At 41.7% G+C, this 16,318-nt stretch overlaps 1 protein-coding gene across 2 annotated transcripts; it reads left to right on the top strand.

Annotated features, from left to right (window-relative positions):
* Positions 1–3,108: 3,108 nt before the first annotated feature.
* Positions 3,109–16,000, top strand: idua (alpha-L-iduronidase). Of its 2 annotated transcripts, XM_036936102.1 has the most exons (15): positions 3,109–3,153; positions 3,410–3,488; positions 4,020–4,160; positions 4,297–4,379; positions 11,050–11,157; positions 11,260–11,355; positions 11,524–11,726; positions 11,918–12,097; positions 12,302–12,518; positions 12,850–13,059; positions 14,784–14,905; positions 15,083–15,208; positions 15,356–15,432; positions 15,501–15,601; positions 15,709–16,000. In XM_036936102.1, the coding sequence occupies exons 3-15, from the start codon at positions 4,138–4,140 to the stop codon at positions 15,807–15,809; spliced, it is 1,647 nt and encodes a 548-aa protein (XP_036791997.1). In that variant the 5' UTR covers positions 3,109–3,153; positions 3,410–3,488; positions 4,020–4,137; the 3' UTR covers positions 15,810–16,000. The 2 variants fall into 2 exon arrangements, with proteins under 2 accessions (XP_036791997.1, XP_021477523.2); XM_021621848.2 differs by lacking the exon at positions 3,109–3,153 and having other exon boundaries at positions 3,160–3,488.
* Positions 16,001–16,318: the final 318 nt, after the last annotated feature.

The following is a 16,318-nucleotide window of genomic DNA, read 5'->3' as shown; positions in this document are numbered from 1 at the left end:
GAAAAAGTTAAACATGATTTAGTAGTAGAGAAAAGTAATTACTGATAATGCTTTTAAAAGCACTGAATTTGAAAGGTGTATGAGGTATGGATACCTTGAAAGAAATACATAACTCCCAACCGCTTGATCAGTTCAACCTCTGATTATTAGTTATTACAGCTCCATAGATCAAATAAAGTCATACATAACAAGAAACAAGTCTATGTTTTAACTAGAACCATTACTAAATAATAGCTACTGGACTTTAGTTTTCTGCAATGAGCGTTCTGTTTCAGTCGAGTGGAGATCAACTTGTATCTGGCACTCGGTCACGGTGGCTGGTGCTGGAGTAGAGACTATTGTTAGAGTACTGGCTGGTCTCTCTAGGATTATGATAGGCTGTACTCCAATAGTCGGAGATACAGAGAATCTGTTTACATACTATTGATTCAGGGAATAGGGATTCAAGTTGTTGGGAAACCGGTTATAGATGTTATCCATGGTGTACATAGGCTTAGGGTATGAGGGTTGGTTCCAATGGTTCCTCACTGCTGACCCACCCATCTGTGTCCGTGTAATACTTAGATCCTGGAACATCAATAGTTAGGGGTTGGGGTCACTAATGAGAATGTAAAACCAAATATAATGCCATGAAAAGCAATATTTTTCAAAAACGGTTCTTAAAGTAAAATCCTTCAAACACAACCAATATTTGGCCACGCTAGTGCAATAAAACACAGTTTACCTCATAGCTCAAACTTGGATACAGATTAATATAATAAAGACATTCAATCTGGTTATCATGTATATTTTCACTTACTGGAACTGCCAAACAAAGGTATAAAGAACCAAGCAGCAAAATTAAGGTATTCACATCGGACGTTCACCTGTCAGACAATGATTGTTCATTCACAGATATGACTAGTTTTGCTAACATAACTTGTGCATTTAAATGCATTTCCAATCACAAAGCAAAATCAAGCATGCCACGCATAAATCATATAATAAAATCAAAAGTAATTAAAAACTGATAAATGGTCCTCATATCAAAAGCTTTTTTTATTTATTTATTTTTTTACCTTTGAATGTGTATTTAGGTTTCTCTCGCAGACTCCTGAGGAGTTATATTTCTGATATACCAATACACTTCTACCATTTTCAAAACAATGTATGGCCTTTGAGCCAATCAAAATAGCACACACCTACAGATGAAGTCGGAAGTTTACATACACTTAGGCTGGAGTCATTAAAACTCGTTTTTCAACCACTCCACAAATTTCTTGTTAACAAACAAAAGTTTTGGCAAGTCGGTTGTGCATGACACAAGTCATTTTTCCAACAATTGTTTACAGACAGATTATTTCACTTATGATTCACTGTTTCACAATTCCAGTGGGTCAGAAGTTTACATACACTAAGTTGACTGTGCCTTTAAACAGCTTGGAACATTTCAGAAAACGATGTCATGGCTTTAGAAGCTTCTGATAGGTTAATTGACATCATTTGAGTAAATTGGAGGTGTACTTGTGGATGTATTTCAAGGCCTGCCTATTGCCTATTGCCTATTTGCTTGACATCATGGGAAAATAAAAAGAAATCAGCCAAGACCTCAAAAAAAAATGTAGACCACAAGTCTGGTTCATCCTTGGGAGCAATTTCCAAATGCCTGAAGGTACCACGTTCATCTGTACAAACAATAGTACCCAAGTATAAACACCATGGGACCATGCAGCCGTCATACTGGTCAGGAAGGCGACGCGTTCTGTCTCCTAGAGATGAACGTACTATGGTGCAAAAAGTACAAATCAATCCCAGAACAACAGCAAAGGACCTTGTGAAGATGCTGGAGGAAACAGGTACAAAAGTATCTATATCCACAGTAAAACGAGTCCTATATCGACGTAACCTGAAAGGCCACTCCGCAAGGAAGAAGCCACTGCTCCAAACCCTACGCCTTGCAACTGCACATGGGGACAAAGATTGTACTTTTTGGAGAAATGTCCTCTGGTCTGATGAAACACAAATAGGACTGTTTGGCCATAATGACCATCGTTCTGTTTGGAGGAAAAAGGGGGAGGCTTGCAAGCCCGAAGAACACCATCCCAACCGTGAAGCACGGGGGTGGCAGCATCATGCTGTGGGGGTGCTTTGCTGCAGGAGGGACTGGGTCACTTCACAAAATAGATGGCATCATGAGGTATGAAAAGTATGTGGATATATTGAAGCAACATCTCAAGACATCAGTCAGGAAGTTAAAGCTTGGTCATAAATGGGTCTTCCAAATGGACAATGACCCCAAGCATACTTCCAAAGTTCTGGCAAATTGGCTTAAGGACAACAACAACAAGTCAAGGTATTGGAGTGGCCATCACAAAGCCCTGACCTCAATCCTATAGAAAATGTGTGGCCAGAACTGAAAAAGTGTGTGCGAGCAAGGAGGCCTTGCCAACCTGACTCAGTTACACCAGCTCTGTCAGGAGGAATGGGCCAAAATTCACCTAACTTAGTGTGGGAAGGTTGTGGAAGGCTACCTGACACGTTTGACCCAAGTTAAACAATTTAAAGGCAATGCTACCAAATACTAATTGAGTGTATGTAAACTTCTGACTCACTGGGAATGTGATGGAATAAATAAAAGCTGAAATAAAGCATTCTCTCTATTATTCTGACATTTCACATTCTTAAAATAAAGTGGTGATCCTAACTGACCTAAAAACAGGGAATTTTAACTAGGATTAAATGTCAGGAATTGTGAAACTGAGTGTAAATGTATTTGGCTAAGGTGTATGTACATTTCAGACTAAAACTGTTCCACATCTACACGGGTGTTATCAGAGTTTTTGTGTTGACTTGTTATATTTCTAATTAACTTTAGATTTATAACTCCACAAATAAGTTTGTCTAATGAAGATGGAATTTACAACATGCAAAAACCATTCCCCACATTGGTATCTTGGTGTAACAGGTACTACCCAACTGTTTTATGTCACCATCCTCTAAATTAAGATTTATGTCAACCTCTTTAGCGTCCAGAATTTGTGCCAGATGAAGCTGGGAAACTGTTTCATGAGTTAGATTTTTTTATGCTACGAAGAAATGTAGTAGGCAAGAGTAAAAGTCGCTGGAGTTTTACGTCGGCACAATCAGCTGAGCGAGCGGAACTGTTACGTTGACGTATCACAACAAACTACTGTACTTAGCTAGCTATCGTTGAAGTACTGAGATGTATCATTTAAAATGCTCCTTTATTTCAAGGATGATGCCTAGGTCCTAGTCATGTCATAACATTTGCAGCCATTACTTGTGCGACTATGTTTATCTACGTTTTTGTTAGTAGCTTGAGTTAGCTGTCTTGCTAACATGTTCAGTTTGATGCATCCTGTAAACTTGTTTGTCTTTGCATTGTTGATGACAATACCCAATGCTGTAGGCTCTTCATATGAGATCACAGTGGATGTCGGAAAGCCATCAGGACATCTGAAACATTTCTGGAGGAGCACTGGTTTCTGGTAGGATAATGCACCTTTTTGATTTATTTTAGAGTCATATTTTGTGGCTATGCTACCTTCCATGGCTACTTTCTGTTAGTCAATGACCACTTTGCAACAGTGTTAAAACAAAATATTTTTTTAAAACTACCTTATTATTAAAATAAGGGCAGGACCACATGCAAAAAAACTATTTGTCTTAGGCTATTTTGTATTCGTATTTATTTAGGACCCCCATTAGCAGCTACTCTTTCTGGGGGTCCTAAAAACTTTTAAAAAATTTAAATATTACTATAACACTTTTCACAACACATTAACTGTGTTCCCTCAGGCCACTACTCTACTATCGCATATCTACAATACCAAATCTGTGTGTAGAGTGCGTTTTTATCGTGTGTATGTGTGTCTCTTCACAGTGGCCGCTGTTCCATAAGGTGTATTTCTGTTTTTTAAATCTGATTGACTTTGGTAAACACAGGAATTCCCTATGGGTGGCTCAATTTGCCCGACTACTCAGTTAATTGTAAACACATGCTTTCTTTCCCTCTCCAGCCCCCCTCTTCCACACACCCAGTCCAACCAGTATGACCTGAGCAGGGACCAGGAGCTGAACCTGGCCTACGTGGGCTCAGTCCCCCATGGGGGGATTCAGCAGGTTCGGATCCACTGGATGCTGGAGCTGATCACAGCACAGTGAGTATGGGGGTGCCTGCTTTAGGGCCTTGAGGTGGGTTAGTAAATCAAATATGTACATGTTAAGTGACCTTTGTATATTGTATATCCCATTGTGATATGTCGCATTAATCTAATTCAAAGTATTGTTTTGTAGCATTGACAAAGGAGAACTCCAGTACAACTTTAGCCAACTGGACCAGCTGATTGACCTCTTGTGGATAAATGGACTACTCCCAGGTACAGTACTTTCACCCACCTGATCTGGTGACTTTTATATATAAATATATATATATATTATAGTTGAAGTCAGAAGTTTGCATACACCTTAGCCAACTACATTTAACTCAGTGTTTCACAATTCCTGACATTTAATCCAGGTAAAAATGATCTGTCTTAGGTCAGTTAGGATAACCACTATTTTAAGATTGTGAAATGTCAGAATAATAGTAGAGTGATTTATTTAAGCAAGCTTTTATTTCTTTCATCACATTCCCAGTGGGTCAGAAGTTTACATACACTCTATTAGTATTTGGTAGCATTGCCTTTGAATTGTTTAACTTGGGTCAAACGTGTCAGGTAGCCTTCCACAAGCTTCCCACAATTAGTTGAGTGAATTTTGTCCCATTCCTCCTGACAGAGCTGGTGTAACTGAGTCAGTTTGGCAGGCCTCCTTGCTCGCATACGCTTTTTCAGTTCTGCCCACAGGTTTTCTATGGGATTTGTGATGGCCACTCCAATACCTTGACTTTGTTGTCCTTAAGCCATTTTGCCACAACTTTGGAAGTATGCTTGGGGTAATTGTCCATTTGGAAGACCCATTTGCGACCAAGCTTTAACTTCCTGACTGATGTCTTGAGATGTTGCTTCAATATATCCACATGATTTTCCGTCCTCATGATGCCATCTATTTTGTGAAGTGCACCAGTCCCTCCTGCAGCAAAGGACCCCCACAGCATGATGCTGCCACCCCCGTGCTTCACAGTTGGGATGGTGTTCTTCGGCTTGCAAGCATCCCCCTTTTTCCTCCAAACATAACGATGGTCATTATGGCCAAACAGTTATATTTTTGTTTCATCAGACCAGAGGACATTTCTCCAAAAAGTACCATCTTTGTCCCCATGTGCAGTTGCAAACCGTAGTCTGGCTTTTTTATTGCAGTTTTGGAGCAGTGGCTCTTCCTTGCTGAGCGGCCTTTCAGGTTATGTCGATATAGGACTCGTTTTACTGTGGATATAGATACATTTGTACCTGTTTCCTACAGCATCTTCACAGGGTCCTTTGCTGTTGTTCTGGGATTGATTTGTACTTTTTGCACCAAAGTACATTCATCTCTAGGAGACAGAACGTGTCTCCTTCCTGAGCGGTATGACAGCTGCATGGTCCTATGGTGTTTATACTTGCCTACTATTGTTTGTACAGATGAACGTGGTACCTTCAGGCATTTGGAAATTGCTCCCAAGGATGAACCAGACTTGTGGAGGTCTAGATCTTGTTTTCTGAGGTCTTGGCTGATTTATTTTTATTTTCCCATGATGTCAAGCAAAGAGGCACTGAGTTTGAAGGTAGGCCTTGAAATACATCCACAGGTACACCTCCAATTGACTCAAATAATGTCAATTAGCCTATCAGAAGCTTCTAAAGCCATGACATCGTTTTCTGTAATTTTCCAAGCTGTTTTAAAGGAACAGTCAACTTAGTGTATGTAAACTTCTGACCCACTGAAATTGTGATCCAGTGAATTATAAGTGAAATAATCTGTCTGTAAACAACTGTTGGAAAAATGACTTGCGTTATGCAAAGCAGATGTCCTAACCGACTTGCCAAAGCTATAGTTTAACAAGAAATTTGTGGAGTGGTTGAAAAACGAGTTTTAATGACTCCAACCTAAGTGTATGTAAACTTCTGACTTCAACTGTGTATGTATATATATATATATATATCTTGTGGCAGACCAGGAGGTTGGGTCAAGACGTTTACACAGATCAGACACGGACAGAGTATGATTAGCTCGGTTTCAAGGGTGTTTATTAAATAATAAATCAAAAGAAAAGGATAATTCTCCCCTATGAAACCCTCTCCGGGATACCGTCTTCAACTACACATAAGTCACCTTACTTCTTCCAGTCCTCCCCTGTGTGCTGCCCTTCTGGCAGCTTTATGGGGCTTGTACAGCTGGTTAGCAATCAGCCCTTGATTACTCAAGAACTCCCCAATCAGCCCCAATTAGTTCTGGGTGGAGAGCCCGTCGAGACCTGGCACGTCCAGCAGATGGAGCCATCGCCTCATGATGTATACTCCGTCTGTCACCGGGCTTCAACGAGTCTCCCCCTGGTGGCTGACCTGCTTGTACGCTACTAAAAACGTACATACGCATATGTATGTATGTGTGTGTATGAATGTGTGTGTGTATGCATATGTGTATATGTGTGTGTGTGTATGTATGTAATATATATATATATATATATATATATATATATATATATATATATATATATATATATATATATATATATATATATATATATATATATACTGCTCAAAAAAATAAAGGGAACACTTAAACAACACAATGTAACTCCAAGTCAATCACACTTCTGTGAAATCAAACTGTCCACTTAGGAAGCAACACTGATTGACAATCAATTTCACATGCTGTTGTGCAAATGGAATAGACAACAGGTGGAAATTATAGGCAATTAGCAAGACACCCCCAATAAAGGAGTGGTTCTGCATGTGGTGACCACAGACCACTTCTCAGTTCCTATGCTTCCTGGCTGATGTTTTGGTCACTTTTGAATGCTGGTGGTGCTTTCACTCTAGTGGTAGCATGAGACGGAGTCTACAACCCACACAAGTGGCTCAGGTAGTGCAGCTCATCCAGGATGGCACATCAATGCGAGCTGTGGCAAGAAGGTTTGCTGTGTCTGTCAGCGTAGTGTCCAGAGCATGGAGGCGCTACCAGGAGACAGGCCAGTACATCAGGAGATGTGGAGGAGGCCGTAGGAGGGCAACAACCCAGCAGCAGGACCGCTACCTCCGCCTTTGTGCGAGGAGGAGCAGGTGGAGCACTGCCAGAGCCCTGCAAAATGACCTCCAGCAGGCCACAAATGTGCATGTGTCTGCTCAAGCGGTCAGACACAGACTCCATGAGGGTGGTATGAGGGCCCGACGTCCACAGGTGGGGGTTGTGCTTACAGCCCAACACCGTGCAGGACGTTTGGCATTTGCCAGGGAACACCAAGATTGGCAAATTCGCCAATGGCGCCCTGTGCTCTTCACAGATGAAAGCAGGTTCACACTGAGCACGTGACAGACGTGACAGAGTCTGGAGACGCTGTGGAGAACGTTCTGCTGCCTGCAACATCCTCCAGCATGACCGGTTTGGCGTTGGGTCAGTCATAGTGTGGGGTGGCATTTCTTTGGGGGGCCGCACAGCCCTCCATGTGCTCGCCAGAGGTAGCCTGACTGCCATTAGGTACCGAGATGAGATTCTCAGACCCCTTGTGAGACCATATGCTGGTGCGGTTGGCCCTGGGTTCCTCTTAATGCAAGACCATGCTAGACCTCATGTGGCTGGAGTGTGTCAGCAGTTCCTGCAAGAGGAAGGCATTGATGCTATGGACTGGCCCGCCCGTTCCCCAGACCTGAATCCAATTGAGCACATCTGGGACATCATGTCTCGCTCCATCCACCAACGCCACGTTGCACCACAGACTGTCCAGGAGTTCGGCGGATGCTTTAGTCCAGGTCTGGGAGGAGATCCCTCAGGAGACCATCCGCCACCTCATCAGGAGCATGCCCAGGCGTTGTAGGGAGGTCATACAGGCAAGTGGAGGCCACACACACACTACTGAGCCTCATTTTGACTTGTTTTAAGGACATTACATCAAAGTTGGATCAGCCTGTAGTGTGGTTTTCCACTTTAATTTTGAATGTGACTCCAAATCCAGACCTCCATGGGTTGATAGATTTGATTTCCATTGATCATTTTTGTGTGATTTTGTTGTCAGCACATTCAACTATGTAAAGAATAAAATATTTAATAAGAATATTTCATTCATTCAGATCTAGGATATGTTATTTTAGTGTTCCCTTTATTTTTTTGAGAAGTGTGTGTGTGTATATATATATATATATATATATATATATATATATATATATATATATATATATATATTTGCGACTTTGCGACCTTTTGCCACATTTCAGGCTTCAAACATAAAGATATAAAACTGTGGGACACAATCATGAAGTGGAACGACATTTATTGGATATTTCAAACTTTTTTAACAAATCAAAAACTGAGAAATTGGGTGTGCAAAATTATTCAGCCCCCTTAAGTTAATACTTTGTAGCGCCACCTTTTGCTGCGATTACAGCTGTAAGTCGCTTGGGGTATGTCTCTATCAGTTTTGCACATCGAGAGACTGAAATTTTTTCCCATTCCTCCTTGCAAAACAGCTCGAGCTCAGTGAGGTTGGATGGAGAGCATTTGTGAACAGCAGTTTTCAGTTCTTTCCACAGATTCTCGATTGGATTCAGGTCTGGACTTTGACTTGGCCATTCCATTGTAGATTTTGCTTTATGTTTTGGATCATTGTCTTGTTGGAAGACAAATCTCCGTCCCAGTCTCAGGTCTTTTGCAGACTCCATCAGGTTTTCTTCCAGAATGGTCCTGTATTTGGCTCCATCCATCTTCCCATCAATTTTAACCATCTTCCCTGTCCCTGCTGAAGAAAAGCAGGCCCAAACCATGATGCTGCCACCACCATGTTTGACAGTGGGGATGGTGTGTTCAGCTGTGTTGCTTTTACGCCAAACATAACGTTTTGCATTGTTGCCAAAAAGTTCAATTTTGGTTTCATCTGACCAGAGCACCTTCTTCCACATGTTTGGTGTGTCTCCCAGGTGGCTTGTGGCAAACTTTAAACAACACTTTTTATGGATATCTTTAAGAAATGGCTTTCTTCTTGCCACTCTTCCATAAAGGCCAGATTTGTGCAATATACGACTGACTGATTGTTGTCCTATGGACAGAGTCTCCCACCTCAGCTGTAGATCTCTGCAGTTCATCCAGAGTGATCATGGGCCTCTTGGCTGCATCTCTGATCAGTCTTCTCCTTGTATGAGCTGAAAGTTTAGAGGGACGGCCAGGTCTTGGTAGATTTGCAGTGGTCTGATACTCCTTCCATTTCAATATTATCGCTTGCACAGTGCTCCTTGGGATGTTTAAAGCTTGGGAAATCTTTTTGTATCCAAATCCGGCTTTAAACTTCTTCACAACAGTATCTCGGACCTGCCTGGTGTGTTCCTTGTTCTTCATGATGCTCTCTGCGCTTTTAACGGACCTCTGAGACTATCACAGTGCAGGTGCATTTATACGGAGACTTGATTACACACAGGTGGATTGTATTTATCATCATTAGTCATTTAGGTCAACATTGGATCATTCAGAGATCCTCACTGAACTTCTGGAGAGAGTTTGCTGCACTGAAAGTAAAGGGGCTGAATAATTTTGCACGCCCAATTTTTCAGTTTTTGATTTGTTAAAAAAGTTTGAAATATCCAATAAATGTCGTTCCACTTCATGATTGTGTCCCACTTGTTGTTGATTCTTCACAAAAAACAGTTTTATATCTTTATGTTTGAAGCCTGAAATGTGGCAAAAGGTCGCAAAGTTCAAGGGGGCCGAATACTTTCGCAAGGCACTATATATATATATATATATGTGTGTATATGTGTGTGTGTGTGTGTATATGTGTGAGAGAGTATCCCAAACATGCTCAATGGCTTACATGTCTTGTGAGTGTGCAGGCCACGGAAGAACTGGGACATTTTCATATTCCAGGAATTGTGTACAGATCCTTGTGACATGGGGTTATGCATTACCATGCTGAAACATGAGATGATGGCAACAGATGAATGGCACGACAATGGGCCTCAGGATCTCGTCACTGTATCTCTTTCCATTCAAATTGCCATCGATAAAATGCAATTGTGCTTGTTGTCCGTAGCTTATGCCTACCCATACCATAACCCCACCACCAAGGGGCACTCTGTTCACAACATTGACATCAGCAAACTGCCCGTCCACACGACACAATACACGTTGTCTACCATCTGCCCGGTACAGTTGATACCGGGATTCATCTGTGAAGAGCACACTTCTCCAGTGTGCCAGCGGCCATCAAAGGTGAGCATTTGCCCACTGAAGTTGGATACGACGCCGATTTGCAGTCATGTCAACACTCTGGTAAGGATGAAGAGCACGCAGATGAGCTTCCCTGACAGCTTGTGCAGAAATTCTTCAGTTGCCCGGGTGATGGTCTCAGATGATCCCGCAAGTGAAGAAGCTGGATGTTGAGGTCCTAGGCTGGCGTGGTTACAAGTGGTCTGGAGTTGTGAGGCCGGTTGGACGTACTGCCAAATTCTCTAAAATGACGTTAGAGGCGGCATATGGTAGAGAAATTAACATTCAATTATCTTGCAGCAGATCTGGTAGACATACCAATTGCATGCTCCCTCAACTTGAGACATCTGTGGCCTTGTACTTTGTGACAAAACTGCACATTTTAGAGTGGCCTTTTATTGTCCCCAGCACAAGATGCACCTGTGTAATGACCATGCTGTTTAATCAGTTTCTTGATATGCCATACCATTCAGGGGGATGGATTATCTTGGCAAAAGAGAAATGCTCACTAACAGGGATGTAAAAAAAAAAAATGTGCACAACAGTTGAGAAAAATAAACTTTTTGTGTGTATGGAAAATGTCTGGGATCTTATTTCAGCTCATGGAACCAAAACTTTACATGTTGCATTTATTTTTGTTCAGTATATGCTTTCTCAGTAGTATTTTTCTTTTTGACTATGGTTCATATTGAGTTTTTTTCTACTTGTTTGTTCCAGGTTTTGAATTGATGGGCAGTGTGAACAACTACTTCACCAACTTTGAAGACAAAATGCAGGTGGTGGAGTGGAGAAACCTGGTGCATCTCATTGCAAAGAGGTATATTGGTGAGTATACTGTTCAGTGATAGGTGAACACACAGTAACCCATGTAATCTTATGGATCATATAAATGGTATACTCACTAACACTATTCCTCCTGAATTACAGAGAAGTATGGCTTGGGAAGTGTATCTCTGTGGAACTTTGAAACATGGAATGAACCGAACAATCATGACTTTGACAACGTCACTGTGTCTATCCAAGGTATAAAAATGTAAAAATATTCCGACAGGTGGCATCAGTCCTGTACCATCATACTTTCTGTAAGGAATTGAAAGAAAGCATAATATAATCTCATTTGATGAATAATAATGTGTATGTGGTCTGTATCTCAGCACCTACTAGAGGCTATTGGTCTGCTTCCACCTCCAGGGTTCCTGAACTACTATGATGCCTGTTCTGAGGGCCTGCGGGCTGCCAGTAGGGCCCTGCGCTTGGGCGGTCCAGGAGACTCCTGCCACACCCCACCACACTCCCCCTACTGCTGGGCTATGCTGCAGCACTGCTACAATGGCACCAATTTCTTCACTGGGGAGACAGGGGTGCGGCTGGACTACATCGCCCTGCACAAAAAGGTGGGCCTGGGACCGTGGTGTGTGTAAACTGCACACCTTCATTACTATGTTTTAACAATTATTCTGTCTGACTCTAGTCTCCTAACAAGAGAACAATGCCTAATCCTGACAATTGAAGCACTCAGTTTCAGGATGAAAACTGGCTTGGGCTTGTGAGACTCAGTTCAAGTTTAGGTTTTGCTTTCTTTCAGGGTGGAGGCTATTCGTTACCCATCATGGAACAGGAGATCCAGACAGTGAGAGAGATCCAGGAGCATTTCCCTCTCTTCCAAACTCTGCCAATTTACAATGATGAGGCTGATCCATTAGTGGGCTGGTCCAAACCTCTGGCGTGGAGGGCTGATATGACATATGCAGCCATGGTGGTCAAGGTATGAAACAGTTAACTGACTTGTCTGTTATCTGTCCTGATTGTTATCTCCTATGTCCATCAGGTTTGGGGTCAATTCCATTTAAATTCCAAACTTTCCTCATTGAAATGCATTGAGGAACATTGGAATTGGAATTTCAGTGTACTGTGCTTATTGAATTGACTGTATTGAAATGGAATTGACCCGAACCCTGCTGTCCACCAGGTGATCTCCCAACACCAGGACCTGCTGTTGTCTGACCAGAACAACACCATCAACTACACCCTGCTAAGCAATGACAATGCATTTCTCAGCTACCACCCTCATCCGTTCACCCAGCGCACCCTGACGGCCCGTTTCCAGATCAACAACACCCAGCCCCCCCATGTCCAGCTGCTCAGGAAGCCTATACTGACCGTCATGGGGCTGCTTGCTCTGCTAGGTGAGGCTCTCTCCTGTAGTGACCGTCATGGGGCTGCTCGCTCTATTTATTTACGTCACCTTTATTTAACCAGGTAGGCCAGTTGAGAAGAAGTTTTCATTTACAACTGCGACCTGGCCAAGATAGAGCAAAGCATTGTGACAAAAACAATAGTTACACATAAACAAATAATAATAAATAAGTAGTTATTTTCAATAGCTGTTGTCTTTTCTTGTAGTGATAAGGTATAGAACAGTTCTTGCTTTTTCCCATCAAATTTAGGTGGGACGTAATCTGTCTACCCAGATGTTCTAACTTTATGAAATTATGTTTATTATTGTTTTGCAAAAAGGAGAGACTCAAGTACTGTCTGAGGTTGTGGAGGTTGGGGGGACCGACAACAACACCGTGGGGATCCTTGCCAGCACCCATGACCCCCTCATGTCCTGGACCTCTGACAGCTGGCAAGCCACTGTGCTGATCTATAACAGCGATGACACCAGCACATCTACCACCACCGACCTCATTAGGGTCTCTCTCAAAGGATTCACAGGACAGCAAGGTGGGTGTTGACGAATGTCTGAATCAGGACTAAGTTTTACTTCATATGTAGAGTACATTCAGAAATAATTCAGACCTCTTCCATTTTTCCAGTTACATTACAGCCTTATTCTAAAATGGATTGAATAAAAAATCCTAAATCTACACACAATACCCCATAATGACAAAGCGAAAACAGATTTTTAGAAGTCTTTGCAAATGTATAAAAATAAAATAACATACCGTAATACTTATGTAAATCAGACACTTTTCTATGAGACTCGAAATTGAGCTCAGGTGCATCCTGTTTCCATTGATCATCCTTGACATTTTTACAACTTGGAGTCCACTTGTGGTAAATTCAATTTATTGAACATGATTTGGAAAGACACACATCTGTCTATATAAGGTTCCACAAAACAAAGCCATGATGTCAAAGGAATTCTCCGCAGAGCTCCGAGATAGGATTGTGTCGGCACAGATCTGGGGAGGTGTACCAAAAAATGTCTGCAGCATGGAAGGTTCCCAAGAACAGTGGCCTCCATCATTCTTAAACGGAAGAAGTTTGAAACCACCAAGATTCTTCCTAGAGCTGTCCGCCCGGTCAAACTGAGCAATCGGAGGAGAAAGTCCTTGGTCAGGGAGGTGAAGAAGAATCCAATGGTCACTTTGACAGAGCTCCTCTGTGGAGATGGGAGAACCTTCCAGAAGGACAAGCATCTGTGTATCACTCCACCAATCAGGCTTTATGGTAGAGTGGCCAGATGGAAACCACTTCTCAGTAAAAGGCTCATGACAGCCTGCTTTGAGTTTTCCAAAAGACACCTAAAGACTCTCAGACCATGAGAAACATGATTCTCTGGTCTGATGAAACCAAGATTCAACTCTTTGGCCTAAATGCCAATTGCCATTTCTGGAGGAAACCTGGCACCATCCCTACGGTGAAGCATGGTGGTGGCGGCATCATGCTGTAGGGACCTTTTTCAGTGGCAGGGACTGGGAGACTAGTCAGGATCGAGGCAAAGACGAACGGAACAAAGTACAGAGAGATCCTTGATGAAAACCTGCTCCAGATTGCTCAGGACCTCAGACTGAGGCTAAGGTTCACCTTCCAACAGGACAACGACCCTAAGCACACAGCCAAGACAATGCAGGGAGTGGCTTCGGGACAAGTTTCTGAATGTTCTTGTGGTCCAGCCAGAGTCCGGACTTTAACCCGATCGAACATCTCTGGAGAGACCTGAAAATATCTGTGCAGCAATGCTCCCCATCCAACCTGACAGAGATTGAGAGGATCTGCAGAGAAACTCCCAAAATACAAGTGTACCAAGCTTGTAGCGTCATACCCAAGAAGTCTCAATGCTGTAATCGCTGCCAAAGGTGTGGAGTAAAGGGTCTGAATACTTATGTAAATGTGATGTCTCAGTTTAATTGTAATAAATGAGCAAACATTTCTAAAAACATTGTGTTATCATTATGGGGTAGTGTGTATATTGACACAAAAACAATTGAATACATTTTAGAATAAGGCTGTAACGTAACAAAATGTGGATAAAGTCAAGGAGTTTGAATACTTTCTGAAAGCACTGTATATAATCAACTTTAAATGTTTCTTTGATGTTGCAAACAAAATTGCGGTTGGATTAAAATGTATTATCAGTTCCGTAAGTATTGGATTTGAACTGTGTTAGTAGATGAGCAAAATAGTGACTTCAGCAGTTTCATGAATTGTGATTTTGACTTTAGGACTTGTGTATGTAACATATTACCTGGACAACAATGTGACCAACCCATCCCAGCTGTGGCAGAGCATGGGCAGCCCAGACTACCCCACAGCAGAGCAGTTCAGACAGCTGAGGAACATTGAGGTACAAAGAAAATGAAAATAAAAGTTCTCTCAAATAACTAAGCTTGTATTTCAGTCAATCACATCATAAATTCCTCTTATTTTTAAGTGACAGCAATGTATGAACATGGTCAGTTTTTTTATGGAATGAACTACAGCCATTGTAGCTGAGCTGAATGGTTTGTTGATTTAACCCTAGGATCCTCAGGTGGATGGACCTCTGCCCTTCCCTGCTGAAGGCATCCTGACCATGTGGGCCAAGCTCTATGTGCCCTCTGTCCTCCTCATACATGTGTGTGCCCAGCCCAAGGCCACGCCAGACCAGGTCAGTGCCACCAGCTGACATGGGCTTTGATGACAGTATTATCCACACCTTGGTGATTAATTTGTCTATCATTTCTTAGGATGGTATTTTCAAACTGTCCTGTTAAATCATCAATACCCTAACTGTATTTTATTGATCTCCTATAAGGTGAATGGATTGCGATTCATCAGCATCACAAAAAGCCAAGTTATGATTGTGTGGAAAGATGATTGTGTAAATTCCAAGTAAGTACTTTTTTGGGGGGGGGCTCTTCTACTTAGTGGTGAGTTGACATGTCTTATTTTATTTGTAGGTGCATTAAGACATTTGAGGTGGAGTTCTCCAAAGACCAGGAAGAATTCAAGAGGGTAAACACCCGGGATACCATTTTCACGTCCTATGTATATTCACCAGGTAAAAATGGTTTAGAAAGTTCAAACTGTCTTTTGTGATCTTATGCAATAGTTGGCCTGTATTAAGCATTGTGGATTCACATTTGAAAATGTGTCATTTGATTACAGAAAACCTGGAGGTTAGTGGTAGCTACAGAGTACGAGCTGTGGACTACTGGGGAAGAACTGGAGAATATTCACTGACTGAGAAATATTCAGAGGAAAACTAGAAGTTAACTAGTGTTTCCTACATGGTACCATGACTGATTGTACAAAAGCATATTTTTTTTGTAAAATGTTTACTTTCAGAAAATATAATCGGCATTATTGACTTAGTCTGAAATGTTTGTTTACATGGAATAATTTTTCCATACAAATATTTTGTAATTTCACAATCAATAAGTAAAACTTTTACCATTTTGAATATTTTTATGATGCTCATGACAGTGATAACATTAGAATGCTCATGTTTTTCCCCTGGACAATGTACTCACCAAGCCAACTAAGTTTCTTTAAACTCTATTGTTGCCAACACAAACTGATGAACAGTGAAGGAGCAATAACATAGTGGTGTTAATATTCATATAGGTATTTCTGTGATGTAGAGTCTACCTCCATTGGATTGGTGCAGGCGTCATGCTCAAATGTACAATTACTTTTATATACAGTACCAGTCAAATGTTGACACCTACTCAATTTTTACATTGTAGAATGATAGTGAAGGCAAACTATGAAAGAA

Source organism: Oncorhynchus mykiss, chromosome 11 (genome assembly GCF_013265735.2).
Source record: "Oncorhynchus mykiss isolate Arlee chromosome 11, USDA_OmykA_1.1, whole genome shotgun sequence".
Taxonomy (NCBI): domain Eukaryota; kingdom Metazoa; phylum Chordata; class Actinopteri; order Salmoniformes; family Salmonidae; genus Oncorhynchus; species Oncorhynchus mykiss.
The sequence above is the reverse complement of the archived record's forward strand: the minus strand, read 5'-3'. Positions and strand labels throughout refer to the sequence as shown.

Excerpts from the sequence above, each read along its gene's own strand:
- idua (XM_021621848.2), top strand. The coding sequence starts at position 3,340 with ATGTTCAGTTTGATGCATCCTGTAAACTTGTTTGTCTTTGCATTGTTG. Across the intron at positions 4,380-11,049 it reads GATAAATGGACTACTCCCAG|GTTTTGAATTGATGGGCAGT; the intron begins GTACAGTACTTT and ends TGTTTGTTCCAG. Across the intron at positions 11,356-11,523 it reads CGTCACTGTGTCTATCCAAG|GGTTCCTGAACTACTATGAT; the intron begins GTATAAAAATGT and ends TTCCACCTCCAG.